Source organism: Pipistrellus hanaki (genome assembly GCF_964339955.1).
Source record: "Pipistrellus hanaki genome assembly, chromosome: 6".
Classification (NCBI taxonomy): Eukaryota; Metazoa; Chordata; class Mammalia; order Chiroptera; family Vespertilionidae; genus Pipistrellus; species Pipistrellus hanaki.
In genome coordinates this window covers 64,365,116-64,387,537 of record NC_140508.1, presented here as the reverse complement: position 1 = coordinate 64,387,537, position 22,422 = coordinate 64,365,116, and the positions used below count along the sequence as shown (strand labels likewise).

The 22,422-nt window shown below is 48.1% G+C and overlaps 1 protein-coding gene across 3 annotated transcripts in view; it reads right to left on the bottom strand.

Moving 5' to 3' along the window:
• Nucleotides 1-22,422, bottom strand: part of EEFSEC (eukaryotic elongation factor, selenocysteine-tRNA specific) — a 207,920-nt gene that overhangs the window by 32,519 nt on the left and 152,979 nt on the right. For 2 of the 3 annotated variants that reach the window (XM_084886932.1, XM_084886933.1), the window contains exon 5: nt 12,265-12,921. The exons of the other annotated variant lie outside the window; for it this stretch is intronic. In XM_084886932.1, coding sequence (XP_084743058.1) covers nt 12,265-12,921 — 657 coding nt within the window. The remainder of the gene's footprint in view (nt 1-12,264; nt 12,922-22,422) is intronic. 3 annotated transcript variants of the gene reach the window in all.

Sequence of the window (22,422 nt, the reverse complement as noted above, 5' to 3'; positions counted from 1 at the left end):
GGCTTCTTCCACCCTCTGAGGAGGCCTCATAGTCTCACTGGTGGTAGAGGGGCAGTTTAGAAAGAACTTCAGGTTCCAAGGGAGCCCCTGCTTGCTTGTCTTAGCATGTGGCCAGAAGATAAAATAGTGTTGACACAACAGTGCTGACTGGGTGCTCCCGCTACCCACTGTGTCTTTGCTTCCATTTGTAAGTCAGGTGGTGAGGGGGGGGAAGCTGGCCTTCAGCACACCACCAGGAACCTGGACTCAGGAACTCTGGGATGCCCTGCCCACTGAGAGTCGTGCTGTCATGTTATAGCAACCAGAGCGGATATTTTTAGGAGCCAGCAGCACACCCCTCCTCTCTCAGACTCCCAGCCCTTGCCCCAGCCGCCCACATGCCTGCAGCCGGTGAAAGCCACAAGTGGTCCTCAGCCACGGTCTTGGAGAGGTGTCTCCACACCATTAATTAATCTTTAGAAAAGCCCTGCAGGGACTCCGCAGGTGAAAGGATTTGCCCAAAGTCACACCCCAGCTTTTCCTGCCTCGTGGTGACCCAGGGGAACAAGAGCCAAGAGGAGGTTAGGTTTGGCAGCAGTGAAGGAGCCCAGCAATGGCATTTTCCATCCCGTGGGCTCCCTGGAACCAGGCCATAACTGCTGAACCCAAGATGGCCTGCAAGTCTGGCCCAGGCACGAGGCTGCCCCATCTTCCCAGTCCCAACTCCTGAAACCCCAAGTTCCTGGAGGAACTGATCCCCAAGTGCAGTCTACAGGGCTGTCTACAGGGAAGGAGACAGGGAGGGAGGACGGATGGAGGGTGGCCACAGGAGCAGGAACTGTGGTGGGCACAAGCCCCTTACCTCCAAAGGCAGATATGCCAGCCCAGACGCACTGTGGAGCGCTCAGGCCAGACACAGAACGCATGAAAGGCAACTGATTCCCCAGTTTCCTCACCCACAAAATGAGGTTGGAGAGAAGGTGAGCTGTCCCCCTCTGTGGTACTGGTGAATTCCAAGTAACCAGTTCTAGCACAGGCTTCTGAACTTGGAAAAATGTGGCACACCAGAGTCAAGACAACACCCAGGGCAAAGGTTATGAGGATGGGGCCAGGTGTGAGGAACGACGAAAGGAGCTAAGAGCAGCTGGAGTGCGGCAGCCAACCAGATTTTAAGGTTTCACAGCAGAGAGAAGGGGTCTAGGGAGCATGGTGAGCTACCTCTTGCATCGTGGGTTGGAGCCAGAGCTCAAAGCCCCAGTCTGGTGCCCTGAAGGACTCCGGCCTCTCTCCTAATTGTGTGGGCCTCAGCTCTAGTCAGCAAAGTGGGGAAAGAGTTGCTGCAGGGTCACATGAAGCCTCTGTTGCCCCACGACCCCTCAGGACTCCCCCAGTTGTGCCATACAGGACCACAGGGCTGTAGGCAGGGTTCTATGCACCCAGCACCACTGGCCATTGCCCCGCAGACATGAGCAAAACTTGTGAGTTGACACAGCACTCTTCCACAGCACCCTGCCAGGCACAATATCCCTATTCAAAGGCTGTGGCGGGAGCAGCCAGGACGAAGCCTGTGTATGGGTCTCCCAGTACAGCCGCAGCTGGCCTGTACAGGTTGGCCCTGTTGGAAGTGTGTGTGTGTGTGTGTGTGTGTGTGTGTGTGTGCTGAAAGGTAGGAGCTGGCCTAAGCACATTTCTGCATCTTTAAGCTAACCCTTTCCAGAAATTACTGGGGCTGGAGTGGGTGCTAAGAGGGGACTCATCAAATGTCTGCTGCATGAAACCTCATTGAATTAGAAGTCTGGTTGGAGGAAAGGCGACAGCCCCTCTTGCTACAGGCACTGAGGCCTACATCTCTGGAGAGCTTCAGGAAGACCAGGAGTTGGCGCCTGTCCTGGATGTAAAAGGCGGAAGATTGGGAAATGTGCAATAGTTGGACTCCTCTCCAATCACAGACTCTTCACACTGAAGGAGAGACCTCAGAGATCAGACACCAGCACATCCAACAAGGAAAAGCTCCCAGAGGACAATTGGAGGTTTTCATCTTGAAATCAATCATTGTAACATCAAACCAAAGGCAATGCATGTGGGATTTGCTCAGTGGGACTTGCTCCTAGGAAACAATGCTGAAATGGGGCCAGCACAGTTACAATAACTCTAAGAAGGGACTTTCACTGTTTGCGTGAATAATTTGCTTCATTTATTAGCTTTCAGTCATTGGAGCAGTCATTGGCTACACATGAAGCCAGGTCCTCGCTCACATGCCAGGTGAGTCCCCACTGTCCCCAGCTTTTGAGTGGGGACTTGGCTGCCTGTGCACATAATTATGTCATTACATGTGTGTGTCTCTCTCAGAGCCCGGCTCCCATGATGAGGCTTGGGAAGTGCCCAAGTTCTGAAGCTGGTATTCTAATTAAAATTGGAGAAGTGGCACCAAGAAAAGAAGGTCAGCAGGCTGTGAGATGGAGCTCGGAGCCAGGTCTGCTGTGAAGAGGACTAAAGAGAGAAAAGAAGCTAGGAAGGCTCGAGTCCTGCCTCTGCCTCTTCCAGTGCTACAATCTTGGGCAAGGGACTTCTCTGAACCTCAGTTTCTTCCTCTGAAAAAAAATTGGTGTTAGGATTTGGCGCACTGATGTGGACAAGAACACCTAAGACTTGGTAGCAGGATCACCACCCAGAGAAAAGACTGGTACAATGTCAAAATGGGAAAAGCTAAAGTGAAGCGCCATTTAGGTCAAGGGATCTTCTAATATATGCAGAAAGCACAAGATATAGAGACATCAAACCTGCTGAAGAAAAGCAAGGTTGCTAATACATACTCAGCACAGACTACCTGCCAGGTCCTGTCCTCAGAACCCAATCCGCTGCCTCCCAATCAAAGTCTTCTCAGAGGCTCCCTACAAATAGGGTATCAATTCTTCCAGGGCACTTGAAGGCCACCAGAATTGACAACTTTGTCAAGAGTCCCTGGGTTAATGATGACACTCTTGTATCATCCATTCTTGTTTAGCAAAGGAAATATTTCACCAAGACTGACATTTACCTCCTCCCAGTACAGGGCCATGGCAAGCCAAGTCACTCCTATGAACCTCAGTGTTCTCTCCTGTGAATCAGGGCAAACATATTCACCTCCAAGATTGTTGTGAGGAAGAAATGAGATTTCTGACATGAAAGTATGCTGTCAATGAAGATCAGCCTCATTGCAACCCCTTAGGGTTAACCCAGACAAGGAAATTAGCCTTCAATTTATCTCATTTTGTCAACTGAGTTCCAGAGGCCCAGGCTAGGAAGACCTAGGGTGGGCCAGGATCTGCACATCACAGAGGGCAGCCACCCCGGGAGGAATCTGTCCAACACTCCCCACAACCAGCTCTCAAGACTAGCCAGCGCTGCCCTTTGGTGACAAGCCCTGACTGCTAGCTCCCTCCTCCCTCACAACCTCTTATCTGCACCGAATCCCCCCTTGTTTCTGTTTTCCATCACCCAGGCACCCATGCAGGTAAAGTTCCTGTCAGTGGCTGATCAGAAGGTACCAAGGCATGGCTCCCAAAGGCAGATGCTTTTTCATGGAGAAAAAAGGAAACTGACATTTTACTGAGCACTTAACTATATACCAGGCTCCTTGCTTGGCCCTTTGCACATAGGGTCTTATCTACTTCCTACCACAGGTCCTTTAAAGAAGAAACAGGTTCTGCCCTGGCTAGTGTGGCTCAGTTGGTTGAGTATCATCCCATGCACCAAAAGGTTGCTGGTTTGATTCCCAATCAGGGTATGTGCCCAGGTTGCAGGTTCGGTTCCCAGGGAAAACATAAAAGGTCAGGGGGCATATGTAAGGCAGCCAATTGATGTTATTCTCTCTCTCTCCTCCCTTTCTCACTCTTTAAAATCAATTAATCAATTTTTTTTTTTAAAGAAGCAGATTCTTGGCAGAAGTAGGTGGTGGGGGAAGACTTGTTCACAGTCAGCCCAAACCATTGCCCAGGTACTCAGGGCACTGGTCTCCAGAACTAGCTCGTTCCACCACGTCAATCTGCCTCAACTCTGTATGCAAACAAAAAAGCAATTTTCAAGGTAGGCTAACAGGCCCTTACGCTGCCAAGCAAGACTCTCAGCTATCGATGCCGATATCTGTAAAGAGGCTGAGGATTTGGGCTGGGGGCCAGACAGCCATCTGATCTTATCCTGAAGGAGGGCGCCTTCTAGACCTCTGCTTCGGGAGCACCTGTCTTCTCCAGTGGTCTGGGAGCTGACACAGCCTTCAGTCTGCTCACAGGGACTGGGGAACAAGGGACAGCCAGGCGGGCCAAGTGCTGCTTCCTCCAGGGGATGGGGTTCTGGAGTTGCCCACCTGGGCCACCAAGCCCGCCAGATGGCCCTTGGTCAGGAAGTATAGCCCCTGCTTACCGGCGGTAGTCACAGACTGGCCTGAACCCCAGCCAGGCACATTACCAACCATCAGCTGTGTAGGGGGCAAGCCAGGAGCCGGGAGGCAGCACTGCTTCCTACTTCAAAGCCAGCCAGTGCTCCTGGTGATGTTTGCCTATTTACATTTGGTTGGGTGAATGCCACAGGCTCCTCCGGCCCAGCCCTAAGGCCTTCCTACCTGGCGCCAGTGGGTGCCAGACCCAGGATGACCAGCAAGCCTGGTCCGATCCCACCACAGGAGCAAAGGGTGACAGCTTCTTGCCACCACCCCAGCTGGGGACCCAGGCATGTATGCCATGAGGCAAGTCTGAGCAAACAGCAATGAGGATGCCTCTGCTCCACAAAAGCCTACCTGTGCCAGTTACAGCATCTTACATGGACTGATCTCCTTTTCTAATACCCACCCCACAAAAAATAGAGGCAAAGCCCCCATTTCTCTAGTAAGGAAATTGAGGGGAAGAGAATTGCCTAAAGTCCTACACCTTCAGGAGGTCCACAGCAGGCCCTGGAACTCTTGCAGACTGGAGCGTGAGCTTCCTGGGCTGCCCGTAGCCACAGCCTGCTTGGCCCTCTTCTCTCCTCCAGTCCTGGTCTCAAGGAAGCATTCACTTGGCCCACTGCCTGCCTCCCCGGCCTGCCACTCCCTAGCACCCACAGTCTGCTTGCCACTGGCTTCACAATTAGTGGCAGGCCAGCCGTGGTGTGTTAAGGTGTGAGCATTGTCTTTGTCCTGGTGGTGAGGTGGGCCAAAAAGAGATTTTTTAGTAGGAGCTGGCAAGACTACCTTTGTTTTGTAGAAAATTATTGGGGTGGAGCTGTGCAAGATGCCAGGGCAGGCAGGGAGGCAGATGGATGGGGAGGTGAGGAAGGCCTCCTGTAGTTGGCAACAGAAGGTATAAAATGGAGCAGGCAGGGGTACAGAGCACTCACAGTCCTTGGCACTGAGCCCTCATTTGCCCACTTCTTTTCATGCAATTGTTGCAAGTAAGAAAACAGGTGACTTTAGTGATGGCTAGATGATTCAAATAAACTAGAAGGCTGGGTGAGGGGGGCGAGGCTGGGGACCTCGAGTGGACAGCCTCCCTGTAGGCTGCTCCGATGGTCCTGCTCAGAGGATTTCTCTACTACAAGTTGAATAAGCCCCTCCCAATCCCCAGTCTGCAGTGTTTCCCCTGGTCGAGGATAATGAGCTTGGCTTCAGTACCTGGCCTGGTCTACCTCTTGGAGCTCCTGTCCCCTCCCCTCCAGCTGCTGGAGACTCTGAGCTCGGGTTCTTTTCCAAATGGTCAGGGCCTGTGATGGCAGCTCTGGGCCTCTGTGGAAACAGTCCCTGGACCTGGGAAGCCCCTCTTCCATATCCTCCTCCACCACCCCCCGCCCCCAATATCTGAACAGTGATGAGGCACACCTCAAAGGTCATCAGCTCTTCCGTGCTTTTCCCTGACCAGACCACTTCCTCCCACCTCAGCAGTTCTTGCTTCTCTCCTGGCCTCTGTAGCCCTCTGAATGTCCCTCTGGCATGGGCATGAGTCTGTTCTGCACTAGGAAGACCCCGTTTCCTGTCAGACTCTGTCCTGAGCGCCCTAAGAGAGGAGCTGCTGGCTAAGGTGCAGAGACCTCTGGGGACATGGCCCAGCATCTCCCAGCCTTGGCTGTGAAACATCCTTCACCCCTCATTATTTTCACCAGATCTTTGCACACCTGTACTATTATTTATTTAATAGGTTTCTTTAAATATATATGTTAAAAGGAAAACTTCACATGGTACCCTAAAGAGAAAACTAAAATGGTTTATCATAAAAGGAACCTGATGGTAAAAGGAAATACAACGAAGAAAATGCACTGAATCCAAGTTCAATACTGCTGCTATAGAAGGGTCTGAATCTTGAGCCTCTGTGAAAGTCATCTTCAAGGGAACTTAAGGCTCTCTGCAATGTAATAGAAGGACTACAAGAAAACTCAAAAAGAGAAAAAAGTTATTACTAAGGGACTCAACATTATATAATAGTATGAGAAATGGCCTTAATCAAATGGACAATTTACTGTTTGCTAATTTCCAAGCAGAAAATAGATGAAAGAATGAACACATAAACTATATATCTATAGCCATATCTATATATAAATTCTTCATTTTTAATTTCAATGGTTTATGATTTCTACTTTAAAAAATCCTTTTTTTCCCCTGTTGGTGCAAGTACAACTAAAATTCAAATTCAAATTCAAATTCCATGAGAGAAGTGATTTTTCTTTTCTTATTGTTATAAACAGCACATAGTGAGTGTTCTATAAATATTTTTAAATGATTACTGCTGAATGCTTAGTTTCTGTAAATGTGGCATACATATAGGAAGAAGTATATATTCTCTATTCATGGGATGTAAGAATTTCCACTGCCTATCTAGAAATCAAGCATAGTAACTGTATTATGTCTCTTTGTCTTTTATCTGCTGTCTAGTGGCCCTGTGCAATTCTGAAATATGCACTTGCAAGTGTCCCACTGCAATTATCATTCCATTTTTTACCAAGTTCTTGGATTTCCAAAAGATGTTGTTTTTATATGTTTTGTGTATACAAGTTTGTAACTGTGCCTTTTATCATGATGTCCTCTTTATCTTGGTTAGTATTCTTAATCTTAGATTCTACATGGCCTGAAATTAATATTATTACTCATGCTTTCTTTTTGTTTATAGTCACCTAACATCTTTCTATTCTTAACCTTTGTTTATCACTTTAAGTGTGTTTCTTATAAACAGCATATAACCAGATGTTGTAGTCTTTGTATTTAAACAGGAGAATTCAGCTAGTCACATTTAGTGTGGCTAAAACTTAATTTTGTTCCTTCTGTTTTTGTTATTATTTATGAGCAGTGTTCTTGTTTTTCTTATTTTTATTGGTTTAATTAAATTCATTCCAGTTTTTCCTTAGTTAATGTAGAAATCCTACTACACTTTTTATGCCATTCATAGTTTCTTTTCCTTTATCTGTATTCTTACATTTCTATATTTTTACTTAAAAATGGGATACTAACAATTTCCCTCATTATCATATGATCTAATTCCCTTCACCAAGCCCTCTCCTTAGAAAGACAGCTCTTTAGAGCACTTTCACTTCCCTTTATCCTGAGGGGGTGAGAGCTCTGGACCAGCTCTATTAACCAAGCCCCACCACAGAACCTGACTCCTAGGGAATGCAGAGAGAGAGAACTTGTAGCATAGGTGACATCAGACTTTTCCTTGCAGTATGTGTATTCTATTTCAAGACTCCTATTTACCATTTAGATCAGGGGTCGAAAACTATAGCTAGAAGGCCAAATCCTGTCCACTATCCGTTTCTGTATGGCCTTTAGCTAAGAATAGATTTTACATATTCCAGTGGGTTGAAAATATCAAAAGAAGAAGACTATTTTATGAAGGGTGAACACTATAGGAAATTCCAATGTCAGCATCTATAAGTAAAGTTTACTGGCACTCAGCCACACTGACTCCTTTCCATCTTGTTCACAGCAGGAGAGCTGAACAGTTGCAACACAAACCTAGGAGGTGCCAAGTGCACAACAAATCGCAGTGATACAGGGAGAGCTAACAGTGTCGCATCTAACCTCACACTTTAGTTATTTACTTGTATTATCAGTGCACACCCACCAGCGCATATTCAAAACAGAAAAAGTGGACTTCGAATGTCATACTTCTAAGGCTCTGTGGGGTGTGGATATTATTTAGTTGAATCACATGGCAAAGTGTTGTGTTTGTCACTGGCTCTGCTGACAGAATACAGTATACACTGACATCACTCACAGTCCCAGTTCACAGAAAAACAATGGTCAGAAAACTGAGAAAATTTCAAATAGTATAAGTCATCACAGCATTTCTTCACAAATATAAAAAATGAGAATGAGGCTGCATTCAAAGTCAGTTCTCAAGTGACTCATTTGTTGCTGAGCAAGGAAAGCCACTTCCAGTGGTGAGTTGATTATGTTATATTAGATTGCAGCAGCTCAGAAAGAGATCCAGAGAAAGCTAGCATAGGAAGAGGAAAGGCTGGGGAGGCCTGAAAGCTGGCCATGCATGGTCTTCATCATTTCCCAGTTACCTACCTCAATTATTTTCTTTCTAGAACTTACTACTACCTTAAAGTGTCAAATCTATTATTCTCTTCCAGTCTCCCTTGTGAGGATAAGAACTTTGTCCATCTTGTATCCCCAGTGTCTGTCACACACAGGAGCTCAGAAAACATCTGAACATATCTATCTACCTAATAAAAGAGTAGCATGCTAATTGACTGTACCTTTGGTGACACCCACAGCCAATCAGGAGCGAGTATGCAAATTAACCCAATGAAGATGGCAGGTTAATTTGGATACACAGGTGCTGAGCGTCTAGGGGCAGGATGGGACACTTGCGTCATCACCATGGCCACAACACAGGCATTCCATACCACTCCAGCTGCTCCGGGCCTCTAGGCAGCATGGCAAGGCAGAAAGGCAGCTCCAGGCCAGAGTAGAAAGGCAGCTCCGCCAGAGCAAAGGCACTGCCAGCAGCCAGGGGAAGGAAGGCCCATTCTTGCATGAATCTTTGTGCATTGGGCTTTTAGTATATATATAAAAGCCTAAGTGACTGTACAATCAGTTGACCAAACGACCGGTTGCTATGATGCACACTGACCACCAGGGGGTAGACGCTCAATGCAGGAGCTTCCTTCTAGTGGTCCAATAGCCAACTTCCAGCAGTCCCTCCTTTCAGCCAGCCGCCCTGATCAGCTCTGATCACCGGCTAGGCTGAGAGACCTCACCCGTGCACGAATTCATGCACTGAGCCTCTAGTGAATGAATAATACATTTTAGGTGATAGGTTCAGAAGGCCTATATACCTTAAGACCTCCAGGTGAAAAGTGTTCATTCAACACATATCTATCAAGGGCTGGGCCTTCCTTCTCTATGAATGGAAGACCTCCCAGAAAACTGACTGTGCCTGCAGAGCACACAATGAGCCTGCCCATTGTGCTCTGTCCTTACCCCAGGACAGATTAAAGGCTGGGAGTTGGCTTGCCATGGTGGTAAAGATCCATACTGAAAGATTTAATTTAACCTTTTTAAGATGCCTTGGCCTCTTGGAGGCTTCTTTGAATGGAGGCATGCTCGGCATGCTAGGAGGTAGCTGTGATGTGTCCAAGAAGTTTTGGAGGTAGCCAAGCATGGCCAGGGAAAGATCAGCAGGGGGCTTTCCCTGCCCTGGACAACCACAACCACGGGCCAAACTGATTCCTAGCTCCCTCCCAAAACATGCCACTTCCACCAGCCCTAGGTGGTTCCTGACAGGGGTCAGGGAACTGGTCTCTGTGCTTCAGAGAGGGATAATGATGTCCTGGGGTAAGGAGTGAAATACCATCTTGGGCCCAAGCTCCAGGATTTATTGTTATGACTCTAAGAGCTTAAAAATTGATAATCATGAAAACAGCAAGCACAGAGTTAGGAGCCAAGTACTGATCTTGGCCCTCGGTGTATTCTCCCATCTCGTCTTCCTGTGACTTCACAGGGCAGCACTGCAACATACCTGAGGTGCAGGGAAGTCTCATAACTATCCCATTTGCACCTTAGGAAGTGCTGAGGGTGGAACTGAAGCCAAGGTCTGCAGAGCCTTCGTCCTGCACATCTGACCAGTCTGCCACACGGTCCAGACTGTGGCTGACCAAGCAATGTGAAAATCTCTGGGCACTCTGGTCCCTTTTTAAAGCAAAAAGGTCACCCCTCACAAACAGTCCAGCCTTCTGACTGCACCTGCACTAGAACTCTTACATGTGATGCCCTGTGCTTTGGTGGCTCCTTCAATCCAACTCCATGAGGTTGTAGTTTGCCCTGAATGAATGATGCTGAAATAAAATGGCTGTCCGAGGTATGCAGTGCTGCACAGCACAGCCAGGGTTTGAGCCCTATCCATCTGATGCCCAAGTTCAGTGCCTTACCAACCTTACCAGGAGGGAAAGTCTCCCATCAAGGACACTCCAGCTTGATTCATTTTAGCAATGTGTTATTTGCTCCTCACAAACCCAGGCTCCTGTCTCCAAAGGAGGTGACTGCTGCCCGCCACTGATAGGCTTGTGTGGGGGCAATCAGATCCATGAATACACCAAGTGGGGCATTACTCCACGGTAGATATTTCACCACAAAATAATTATACTCCATAACACTGCTAACAAATTAAGCTAGACAAATGAGTGATGTGCGCCTTATCACCTTCATCGTCAACAGCCTTTTGGGGCTGGCCTAGGGCTGACGGGGCCCTGGAACAGGCCCCCATTGTCAGCCTTCAACACTTTCCAGTGACCTTAGGAGCTTAGCATATGCCACTGCTCTGCAGATGAGAAAACCAACATTCACAGAGGACAGTCCCCTGCCCGGAGAACAGCAGAGGTGGGATGTAGAACCAGCTGCAGGACCCACACACCGAGTGACCAAGCTGTGCCTGGCTGAGTTGAAGGGCTGTGTTCATCGATTTAGGAATCCCGAGTTTCGGATCTGTGAGAGGGTAAGGAAAGGGCTGCTCTCATTTTCCCACTGAAGGGTGGATTAGGGGTATGGGTAGGAGAGGAAGAGTACCTAGGAAACATTGTGAGATGAGGAGGGAAGGGGAAGGGTCTGTAATGCCAGAGTTCCAGAGGAGAAAACGTGGGGACCTGGAAGAAGAAGGGGAGACAGGAAGTTGGGAGGCAATGGTAGCTCCAACACTGTCTAATGCACAAGGCTCTGGGGACCTTTTCCTGAGCATCTGCTCAGCACTGTGCTAGAGCCTGTGCTGACATGAGCAGGGCTGAATCAGAGGGGTGACCTCATCCCAGAACTATAAGGCCTGCTGAGAGCCTCAGGGCACATCTCACTAGAGCCTGAGTTCCCCAACACTAGGGTTGCAGCACTGCCATGCTCAGTCAGTTACGGCCAATCCCAGGGCCGTTGGTCACCCCTTACTTGCACAGACCCACATTCAGGCAGCCAGCCCCAGGGACAGTGAGATTTGCATATTTGTCCACTTATTCATTTGAGGCCCAGTAGGCATTCCTACTCAGACCTATATGGATGCGTGTTGAGGATTAGCAGGTCCACCTAAGGGAAGAAGGGGATTCTAGGACTTTGGGACCCTGTGTAGGCTCTCTCAGGCCATCATACCCATTCACCCTAATGATAGGCCTATAAACTAGACTGGCTTACCCACACATTTAAAAACCGCCTCCAGTGACATCAGATACCCCAGAAAGCCAGCAACCTGGACCCTCCCTATCATCTTCCTGTACCTTCCCACCTCTTGCTCTCTGGAACCCCCTGCTACCATTAGCCCCTACTCCTCCACCCTAGAGACTAAGGACAGACTTGACCCAGTATGGCCTGCAATACCAGTCATACTTCCTCCCCTTGACGTAACTGGCTTAGGGCAGACACGGCAGACACCCTGCCTGATGAAATCTCAGCTTCCCCCCCGACCCCCTGGCCCTGAGAGTCAGGGCCTGGCATCAGGGTGCCAGGCAGGGCCCAGCCTCTCCTCCAGGCTCAGGAAGGCCACTGATACCACTGGTTTCTGGCCCAGGTGAAATGCTGCTGCTTGAAACTGGTCTGTGTGAGAGCCAGGCCTTCTCGCCCTGTTGGGGCACCTCTACTCTCTGAGGGTTCCCTGCCCGGGTGTAGGCCCTGGCACAGTGACTAATGAGAGAACTTAGGCCAATTTGACCCCTGAAGGCCTCAGTTTCCTTGCCTAAAAGCTAAAGAAGTTAAGATGAGAAGGTCTCTGATGCCTTCCTGGCTCTCATCTCAGATGCCAAACTGTGCCCATCCCAGCCACCAGAGCTCAGCAGAAAGGCAATGGGCAGGGAAGAGTTGCTTACCCGCTCTACAAAGCCATGCTTGTGCTTCAACTTGTACACTCTCAGCTTGGGCAGGAGGCTCTCAGTGTAGTTCTTGTCCTCTAGCCCATGCAGCAGGACACCGTGGAAGGCCAGCCGGCACATGTTGGTGTGAATGTCCGCATCTAGCCTGGAGCCGATCACCAGGCATAGCCGAGGGCAGGTGACAGGCTTTTCAAACTCCACGAGGGCCCACTGCTGTCGGGGACAGAGTCCTTCTGTGGTCTGGCCTGCCTTTTCGGTGGCCTGGTCACTTCCTGTTGCCCCTGGCTCAAGATCCTTACAGAGGTACTGTTCCTGGAAGAGGTATTCTTGGGAGAAATCAAAGGTGTTCAGCACAGGCTCGTGGTCAAAGTTGTCCGGAGCAGGGCTGAAGAACATCAACCGGCCCATAACCGTCTCGTGGCCCACCGTGATGTGGAACTTGGCCTTGGTCTGCAGAGGCCCCCGGAAATATGAGATTTTCTCCACGGAGATGATGGCTGCATAGACAGTGTGCAGGGACTCAGGGGCACACACCAGGCCACGCTCTAGCAGCTTGGGATCAAACTGAGTGACACAGATGCCCAGCCGGTCTCCTTGCATGGCCGAGGTGACAGGCATGTGGAACATCTGCATGGACTTCACCTTCTTCACCACCTGGTCAGGAGCAAGAGATAAAGCTCATGAAACCCACAAGCTGGGAGGTTGAGGTGAGGGGCACCAGTTGGAGACATCCCTGTCCCAGTGCTATCAATACTCATCTGGTACCTGGCGTGCCAGCCAAAGGGAAATCTGGGGCTGGCAGACTCCTCTTGGACAGAGAAGGCTCCACCCTGCAAATACAGGCCTAGGTCCACAGGGCACCTAGTCTAGGATGTGGGCAGTGGTCACAGCAACCAAATCTTGCTCCAACCTTCTAGTCCCTGCTCTACCCCAAGCTCCATTCCTATACTTTTTTGCCTTAAGCCCTCTTGTATAGGTTTGCCGCCCCATGAAGAACAGTCCTCCATTTCCTCAGCCTGCCAACTCATGCTTATCTGTTCTTGAAAGCCAAGGCCAAACATCACTGCTCTGGGAAGTCTGCCTAGACTCCAGTGGGTAGGATCTGTCTCATTCTCTGTGGTGCCACCTCAGCCCCTCTGAATGACACTCAGCCTGCTGTGCAATCACTGCTTAATCTGTGCCTGCCTGCCTCCTAGTCTGTGGGCTTCTCCTGGTAGGGCCCTCTTCATTCATTGACACACAGACCCTGGATGTGTGCCAGGCACTGTTCTAAGGGTAGAAATAGAATGAGGTATGTTTATAAAAAAAGTTAATATCCAGAAAAACACACACAAATATATTAATATATTAATACTAGAGGCCTGGTGCACAAAATTCATGCAGGGGGTGTGTGTGAGTCCCTCGGCCCAGCCTGCAACCTCTCCAATCTGAGACCCCTCGAGGATGTCTGACTGCCTGATCCAGGAGGATTGGGCCTAAACAGGCAGTCGGACATCCCTCTCACAATCCAGGACTGCTGGCTCCCAACTGCTTGCCTGCCTGCCTTCCTGATTGCCCTGACCACTTCTTCCTGCCAGCCTGATCACCCCCTAACTACTCCCCTGCCAGCCTGATTGCCCCTATCTGTCCTTCCCCTACAGGCCTGGTCATTCCTAACTGCCATCCTCTGCAGGCCTGGCCACCCCTAACTGCCCTTCCCTGCAGACCTGATCCCCCCCAACTGCCCTCCCCTACAGGCCTGGTCCCCCCCAACTATTCTTCCCTGGTCTCCTCCCACTGCCCTTCCCTATAGGCCTAGTCCCCCCAACTGCTCTCCCCTGGTCCGCGCCCCCCCCTCCCCCCCATGCTCTCCCCTGGGTTCTCCCCAACTGCCCTTCCCTGCAGGCTTGGTTGCCCCCAATTTCCCTCCTCTGCCGGCCTGGTCACCCTAACTGCCCTCTCTTGCAGTCTTGATCGCCCCCAACTGCCCTCCCTTGCAGGCCTGTGGCTTGGCTGTGGCTTTTGACACTGTGCTTCCAATTGTGGTCCCTCACAACTGCCCTCCCCTGCTGGCCATCTTGTGGCAGCCATCTTGTGTCCACATGGGGGCAGCCATCTTTGACCACATGGGGGCAGCCATATTGTATGTTGGAGTGACAGTCAATTTGCATATCACTCTTTTATTAGATAGTACAGAGGCCTGGTGCACAGGTGGGGGTCGGCTGCCCTAAAGGGTGTCCCAGATCAGGGTCGGGGTTCCTTTGGGGCATGGGGAAGCCTGGGCAAGGGGCCTATGGTGGTGTGCAGGTTGGCCACGCCCCCTGGTAACCCAAGTGGAAGCCCTGGTATCTGGGATTTATTTATCTTCCATAACTGAAACTTTGTAGCCTTGAGCAGAGGCCAGGGCAGGCCAGGCTGGGGGGGAAGCTTGTCTTCCTCCATTGCCAGGGAAACCCAGTCCTCCTGCTTGCTCTGTGGCTGCAGCCATCTTGGTTGGGTTAACTTGCATAACCACTCCTGATTGGCTTGTGGGCATAGTGGAGGTAAAGTCAGTTTGCAAGTTTCTCTTTTATTAGTGTAGATTAACTAAATTTATATTAATAAAAACAAAATACAAAATTTTAAGTGTATATAATTAATATAATGATATAATATGCATATTATATATAACATGTTATAGAGAAGGCCTGGGCTGAGGGAGGGTTTGGCTTTTTTAGATAAGTGGTCAGGGAAGATCTCTTGTAGAGGTGATGTCTGAACCAAGACCTAATCAGAGGAAGAAGCTGTGTGAAGGTCCAGGAAAAGTTCTAAACAGTGGAACCAATGAGTGCAGTGGCCTGAAAGAGGTTTGGTGAATTTGAGAAATAAACAAAGAGGTAGGAGGGCTTCAGCAGCGGGAGGGGGGAGGGTGCGGGAGGGGAGGGCAGGCAGGCGGAAATCACCCAGGAGTTTAGGCAAACTTGATTTTATCTCTGCTTCTAAACCATTACACTGACTCTATACCGGGCAGATTTCTGTACCCACAGTTTGTAAATCAGGAACAGACATGGGATAGGCTCTAACAAATGGTCACAAAATAAATGAATGCTCCTACAAAGATCCACTGTCTCAGAGGTGAGATGAAATCACATTCACGAATTTCTGCTTAGCAAAGCAGAGAGAAACATATAATATATTTCAGGAAACCTACCATCAAAAACTGTTAAACTAAAGACAATTCTGAACTTTAGACCACAAAGTGGGGTGTGGGGCACACTCATTTTCTCCTGGATAAGGGAGAATGCTGTGCTGACAGCAGGCCCACGTCCCTTCCTGGAGAGCCATAATACTCAAGTGTTTGTTTAAAGATCATTAACTACCTACCCAAGAGGTCAGGGGGCAGAGAAAGTGAGAAGCACCGTGTCAAAAGCCACAGCCAAGATCAATCAAAGAGAAACATAAAACATCTCTGAAATGGTCTGTAAGGGCAATGGGAAACTTAGATTTTTAGGAATGCATCTCAGAGTAACTGGAGAATTTGAATATTATCTTACACTAAGTGTCTGCTCAGTGAGGTAGAAACTCAAATCACAACTCTTCCCCCAAGAACTGCAACAGCCCAGTGTGATGTTCTCTGGCCTGAAACCCTGCTCTCCCTCCTCCCAGCCAGCTTTCTAAAACACAAGTCTGATGATGCAATCCTTTGGCACCAACATGTACATGGGCTCCTATCTTCTACATCATGACTTTCAAATCCTTTGGGTGAAACTGTTATTAACAGAAAAATGCTTTGGTCAACTGAACTTCTAAGGGGAACCAGTCCTTCCCAGTGAGTGACACGCTCTCTGCTTGTTAGACTCCTCTGCCTTCACTGAAGCCTCCCACCATCAGGCCCATCTTACAGCTCTTCCTGACCCATGTTCTCCCACCCCTTTAACCACAGCCTATGGAAGCTTTCATGATTCATTACACACACTGAAGTTCTGTATGTCTCTGCCCTGGGTCCATGAGGCTCCTTCTCCATGGGACTTCTTTCACCTGGCAAATTCTCATTCATCCAGGGTACCTCCTGGGAGAAACTCCTCTGAACAGAGCTGCTGACTATCCTCTGTGACTCTGAACCTGACTTGTCATTGCTGGTTGATAGCCCTGTCAGTCCTACCTCTATATACTAAATGATTTAAATGGTAATATAATAAACTAGAGGCCCGGTGCATGAAATTTGTACAGTGTGTGTCGGGGGGTTCCTCACCCTGCTTGCATCCTCTCATAGTACGGGAGCCCCCAGGGGATGTCCGACCAATGGCTTAGGCCTGCTCCCGTCTAAGCCGGTGGTTGGATATCCTTAGCTCTGCCTCGGAGGCAGGAGAGGCTCTGGCCACTGCTGCTGCGCCCGTGAGCCTGGCTCAGGGCTTCTGGCTGAACAATGCTTCCCCTGTGGGAGCGCACTGACCACCAGGGGCCTGCTCCTGCATTGAGTGTCTGCCCCCTGGTGGTCAGTGCACATCATAGCAACCGGTTATTTCGCCCTTAGATCTATATGCATATTAGCCTTTTATTATATAGAATATCCACAACCTATGATCCACCTAACACTCAACATTACCAAGAACTCCATATCCCCAGCTGGACATAACCACTTATTGGATTTGGTGTGTCACATTCCTTTTCAATTTATACACACATGTATATAGTTGTATAGAGGCTGATTACATATGTAGGACATATGCCTAACCAATAATTTGCTTTGTTTTGTGAGTTGTTGAACTTTGCCTTGGTGCCTATGCTGGAAGCACCTGTGGCTCCCTCATTGCTGATGTGGTACAGCACGTGGTACCATGATCCAGTCTCCTATAGATGGTTACTTCTAAATCCTTAAGACAGGGGCCATGGTCTACCTACTGCTGCAACCTCAGTGTCAAGCACAGGAGGCTGCTGAAAAATCCAGTACCTCTGAAGAGAATGATTGCCCCTGATTCTGGAAGAGAAATTTCCCTTGTGGCAAAAACACACCTGGCAGAGCATAGAGCTGAGATTCCAGTCCTGCAGGGGCCTGAGAGACCCTTGTGTTTAAGAGCCTTCCTATGAGAGAGGGCAGCCAGAGCCTTTGCCATCAGACAGCCCCACCCCCACCACCGAGCTGACTGCCTAGCAGGCTTTATTCAAAGCATGTTCTCTTTTCAACAGGGCTCATGTTCTTAGGACTAAAATAATAAAGAATGCCGTAAGAGGGCACCGTGAAGAGCAGAAAGACTAATAACTGTGCAAATCAAGATTTTAAGGGCCTAGACAGGAAATTGTGAAACAGATAAGGATGGGGACAGGGTAGTGTGACACTTCTGTGGGCTCTCACAGGGTGCATTCAGACAGCATTGCCACATGGAGTCATTGGCAAGTCTTCATTCCACCAAGACACATTTCAAGAATATAAAATTCCATTTAGGACACCAAAAATATAGAAAAGTAGATAGTTTTACCAACTTAAGAATGGAAAAAACAGGCTTGTCTTTCAATCATTTATTTTCTACCCATCTTCTTAACAACCCATTCATCCAATATAGGGGTAGGTAAAAGTAGGGTTACAGTTGTAATACAAATAAATAATACACTAATAAATAAATAATATAAAAATAAGTGGTGTTTCATATACAACTGGAAACCTACTTTTGCTCACCCCTATATCTACTAATATCTATGTCAAGTGGCTGAGGAACTGTACATGCATTCACTCAACACATACCTATTAAGTTTCTCTCATGCACCAGGCCCTGGAATGATACACGGCTGAGTAGAACAAAAACAGTTTTAGTCCTATGCTTGTGTGTGTGTGTGTGTGTGTGTGTGTGTGTGTGTGAATTAAATAATCAATTAATAAATTCAGGATTGCAAAACCAGGGGAGGTGCTATTAGACAAATAATTGGAGTACCTAATTTCTCCTGGGTGGTCAGGGAGGGCTTCCCTGAGGAGGTGGAACTGAAATTGACCAGCTGGATGAGAAGGAACCACCCACAGGGACTGCAGGCAGAGGAAAGGGCAGGGTGGAGATGGGAAAGAATGTAGTTTATTTAAGGGACTGAAAGACAGTGAGGCTGGCTGGGGGGAGTGGAGTCAGGCTGGAGACACAGGCCAGCCACCTTCACTATGTGAAGGATAACAGAAAGCCACTAGTGGTAATGAGTTGAGCAAAGGAATGACACCTTTTAATGTGCACTTTAAAAAGACCACTTTGGACACAGGGTGTGCAGAATAGAAATAAGAAAGGAAAGAAGGAAATCAGCAAGGAAGAGACTCAGAGGATTCTTTCTACAGTAAAAGAGTGGGACAGTGTAACAGACTGGATGTGGACTGCGGAGAGATTGGCACACATAGAAGAATTCCCCGACTTCCAGTCTGAAGGACCCCCTTACACTAAATGGGAGAGAATGCGGAGGAGGTTTTGGCGGGGCAGCTGTGAGTTCTGTTAACAGATGTCTCAGAAACAGCACAAGAAAATGCACCTGGCAGCTCCAGGAGAGGTGAAGTTCGGGAGCTGGGAGAAGGCAAGCCTAACGGTCTCCGGGCATTTCCCCTTGGATGTCTGGAGGTGTCTTCGGCTTATTATGTCTAAGACCTATCTCCTTCAGACCAATCGTTCTCAAAAATGATAGTTCCACGTTTCCAGACACTTGGGAGAAATGTGGTTTCATTTTGGCTCTCCTGTACCCAAAGCCAGTCATCAGGTGATCTAATGGGCTTTATCTTCAAAACAGGCCAGCCCTTCTGACTACATCCACTGCCCACCCTGGTCACTGACCCACTGGGCTTTGATTATTGACTTTCCCCCTGCTGTCCATTCTCCACAGCATAGCTTAAATGTAAGATGACATGACACTGGTAGAGCCTCCAAGCTCTCTACCAGCTTATCATATCGCTCCTAAAAAGCTAATGTCCTTACTCTGACCACAAGGCCCTAAAGTCAGTCCGTTACTCCCTTGACTTTATTTGCTGTGATTCCCCTGCCCTCCAACCGGTTCATGTCACTTCAGTAACATAAGCCTTCTTGCTTTTTGCTCCCTAAACACGCCAAGTATGAGTTTATCTAGGGCCTTTGCATTTGCCTCTGACTGGGATGCTCTTCCTCTAAATATCCTTGTTTCCCTTTCCTCCTTCACTTCATGTCTCTTTATTAAAGTCCATCCTTGACTCCCCAATAAGAGATAGGACTACCGTATTCTTTTTCTTGTTTTATTTTTCTTCATAGCACTCACTACTACCACCTGACACATTTGTTTACTGACTGTCTCTCTATTCTGGAATGTAGCCTTTATGACAATGCGGGTTTTGTTTCTTCCATTTTATCTCTAGTGTTGAGCACACTACCTGACAAACAGGAGATCTCAATATATATTTGTGAATGGAGTCATAGATAGGTACAACACTGTCCCTGCCCTTGGAGAATTCCAGTCCAAGCCTAGCATCTACATACCCATAAAGGTCCGTGGAGATACATCTCCTTGCTATGGGAGCAGGACTGGCTGGGCACTTAGAGGTTCCATTCAACCTCCCGGGTAAGGAGCCTTCTAAGCAGAGGATAAGCATGGCTGAGGCTCACCAGGGCCCCATGTTTTCTTGGCGGAGTGTAGTTGGAATGGCAGCAGAGGAAGATGGGTGACAGAGCAGGAAGGTTACTGCTGCCGGACACCCGTCTGAGTGAGACAGGAAAGGACCACCAGTCAGGGCCAGCTCCTGAGTCTGGCTCCCCACAGGGTATGGCTGTCTCTTCTTGTCCTTGCCAACTGTCTGGCATCAAGCACTTCTGGGGAAGAGAGGAATAGACTCAGGGAGGGAGGAAGAATACATCAAGCAAGAACCCATTTTTAAAACCTAAGTTCATGCTTGCTAAGCAGTTTGGCCCTTTCTAATGAACAAAGAAGCTTTACCATCATCTGGGTCAGTTATTCTTCAGAAAAACCCCATTGGGCAAATCAATATTTTTACATTCAATTTTGTGGATGAAGAAACAGGTTTTGATGTCTCCAAGGTCACAAAGCAAATAGGCTAAGACTTGGAACAATCAACTCTGAGACAAAAGACAGGCCCTATCTCCTGACCAGCTGAGCAGAACCTGTGCCATGGGCTGGCTGGAGCCGGGGGCAGAGTAGCTCTGCCCTGCCAGGGTCTTTGGGGTCCGATGATGGACAATGTAGTGCCCACAAGGGATGAACCCAGAAAGATGGCTCTGGAGAAGGAGCGGAGGGAAGATCCCTCACCAGCCACTGATAGGCGCCCTTCGCAGGCATGGAATAAAGCCAGGAAAGTCAGGTCTGCCATGAGACCCAGGCTGCAGAGGCAGGAGCAGTCCAGCTCCCTTGCCTCTTGCCATCAGCTGCTGCAGCTGCCCTGACCAAGGTCAGCAACACCTCCTGCTGGCCGAGCACAGTGATTGGTTTCAGACCTGACTTTCCTGGTGTCTGTCTTTGGGTAGCATGGTCATCCCTAGCACAGGACAGTCAGTAAACGTTTGCTGTTTGAGCACATGAACCCCTTCTGATTGCTGTCAGACATGACATGATCATATGCTCTTTCTGGTCTTCTGAGTATCTGCAATTTGGTTTTCCAGCATTCTGAGGATCTGGTTTCTCTTTCTGAGACTACTGAAAACCTTCAATGGAAGCAATTCCAGGTGGAAATCATGAGTTCACCCGTTCTACTCAGCATATTGCATGGAATAGCAAGCACCCAATGAATGTTCCAATGGACTTCAGCATGTCACCATGTAACCCACAGAGAAATAAAAAAGACACACACTCCACTTCTGTTGGATACCTACACCCTGTGAGGAAGCTTTACAGGTCACGGTCCATATAATTCTTCTAACAACCTCTGAGGTGGCTGACCATAATCTCAGCCATGATCTCACAGACAAGAAAACTGAGGCCCCAGAGTTTAGGACACATATCTGTAGCATCCAGATCTGCCTGTCATGAGAGTCTGTACTCTATTACTCTATCAAACCAAAATACAAGTCTACTCCACCACAGAAAACCAAAATGATACACAATCACCGCTGTGAATTTCACTTGTCCACAAGGAGGTCTTTGGTAGCATTCCTTCTATAGAATATGAAATGGACAGACCCAACACCATCACACAAACTAAGGGAACAGCAGAGTTTGGGATCCTCCTGGCATTCTAGAGAATTAACATGCTTGAAAAAAGTGGGCAAAAGCCTCTGCCTAGGAGTCTTTATGATGTGCAGAAATTTTTGTAATAATGGTATTGGCTGTAATGAGATTGGACTTCTATTATCCATTATCGTTCCATTAATGAGCCTTGGAGCTCCTGGCTGTGCCAAAGGCAAGGGTCGGGGCCTTGCAACTTCATCTTACTTAATCAAATGTAAATCGAAGAGGAGAAGAAACACACAAGATTTGACACTAATAACCTTACAGCAGGATCAGTTACTTCAATTCAAAGAGGTTCAGACCGGAGCGGGGGAAAATGAAATAAGCTTTTAAAGATCAGTCTAGGTTTGGCTCCATCAGACCTAATAAGGTTTCAATGTGGCTGCTCTTCTTCGAGCTATGTTCAGATAAGACATCCCCCACATAATGCATTAACCGAGAGAGCAGCGCGGGCCCCTGGGGGATGCCAGCTTTTCCCTTGTTGTTCAGATCCCAACTTCCCTGGCACCACCTCCGGGGATGCAAGAATGGAATGTCAGATGGGACTTAGGGACTCAATTCTCACCCACTTACTTTTTCAAGGAATGAAATTCATTCAGAAAGGAAATCAAATGATATAATAACCACCTTTGTTCCTACCACCCAGAATTGACCAAGATATTGTCACTCATACTTTAAGTCTTGATGTTGAGAAAGAAGTCCCCCTGTCCTATTCCTCTCCTTCAAAATCCGCTGTAGCAGTTACCTTCATGAGTTCTTTATGTCCTTCTAGTTATATATTTACATCTATACATGTGTCCCTAATAGTATATTTGTTAGTTTATACAAATGGTACCATATCATCACTTAAGTCTACTACTTACCTCTGTATTATGTTTTTGACATCTATTTATATTGAAAGAGATATACATTTATAGATCTATTTATATGTTTATATAGATCTAGATATACCTCTACCTATCAATCAATCTAGGCTATTCTTTTTTTTTTTTTTTTACTGCTATATAATATTCCTTTTAAAAAATCCTCACT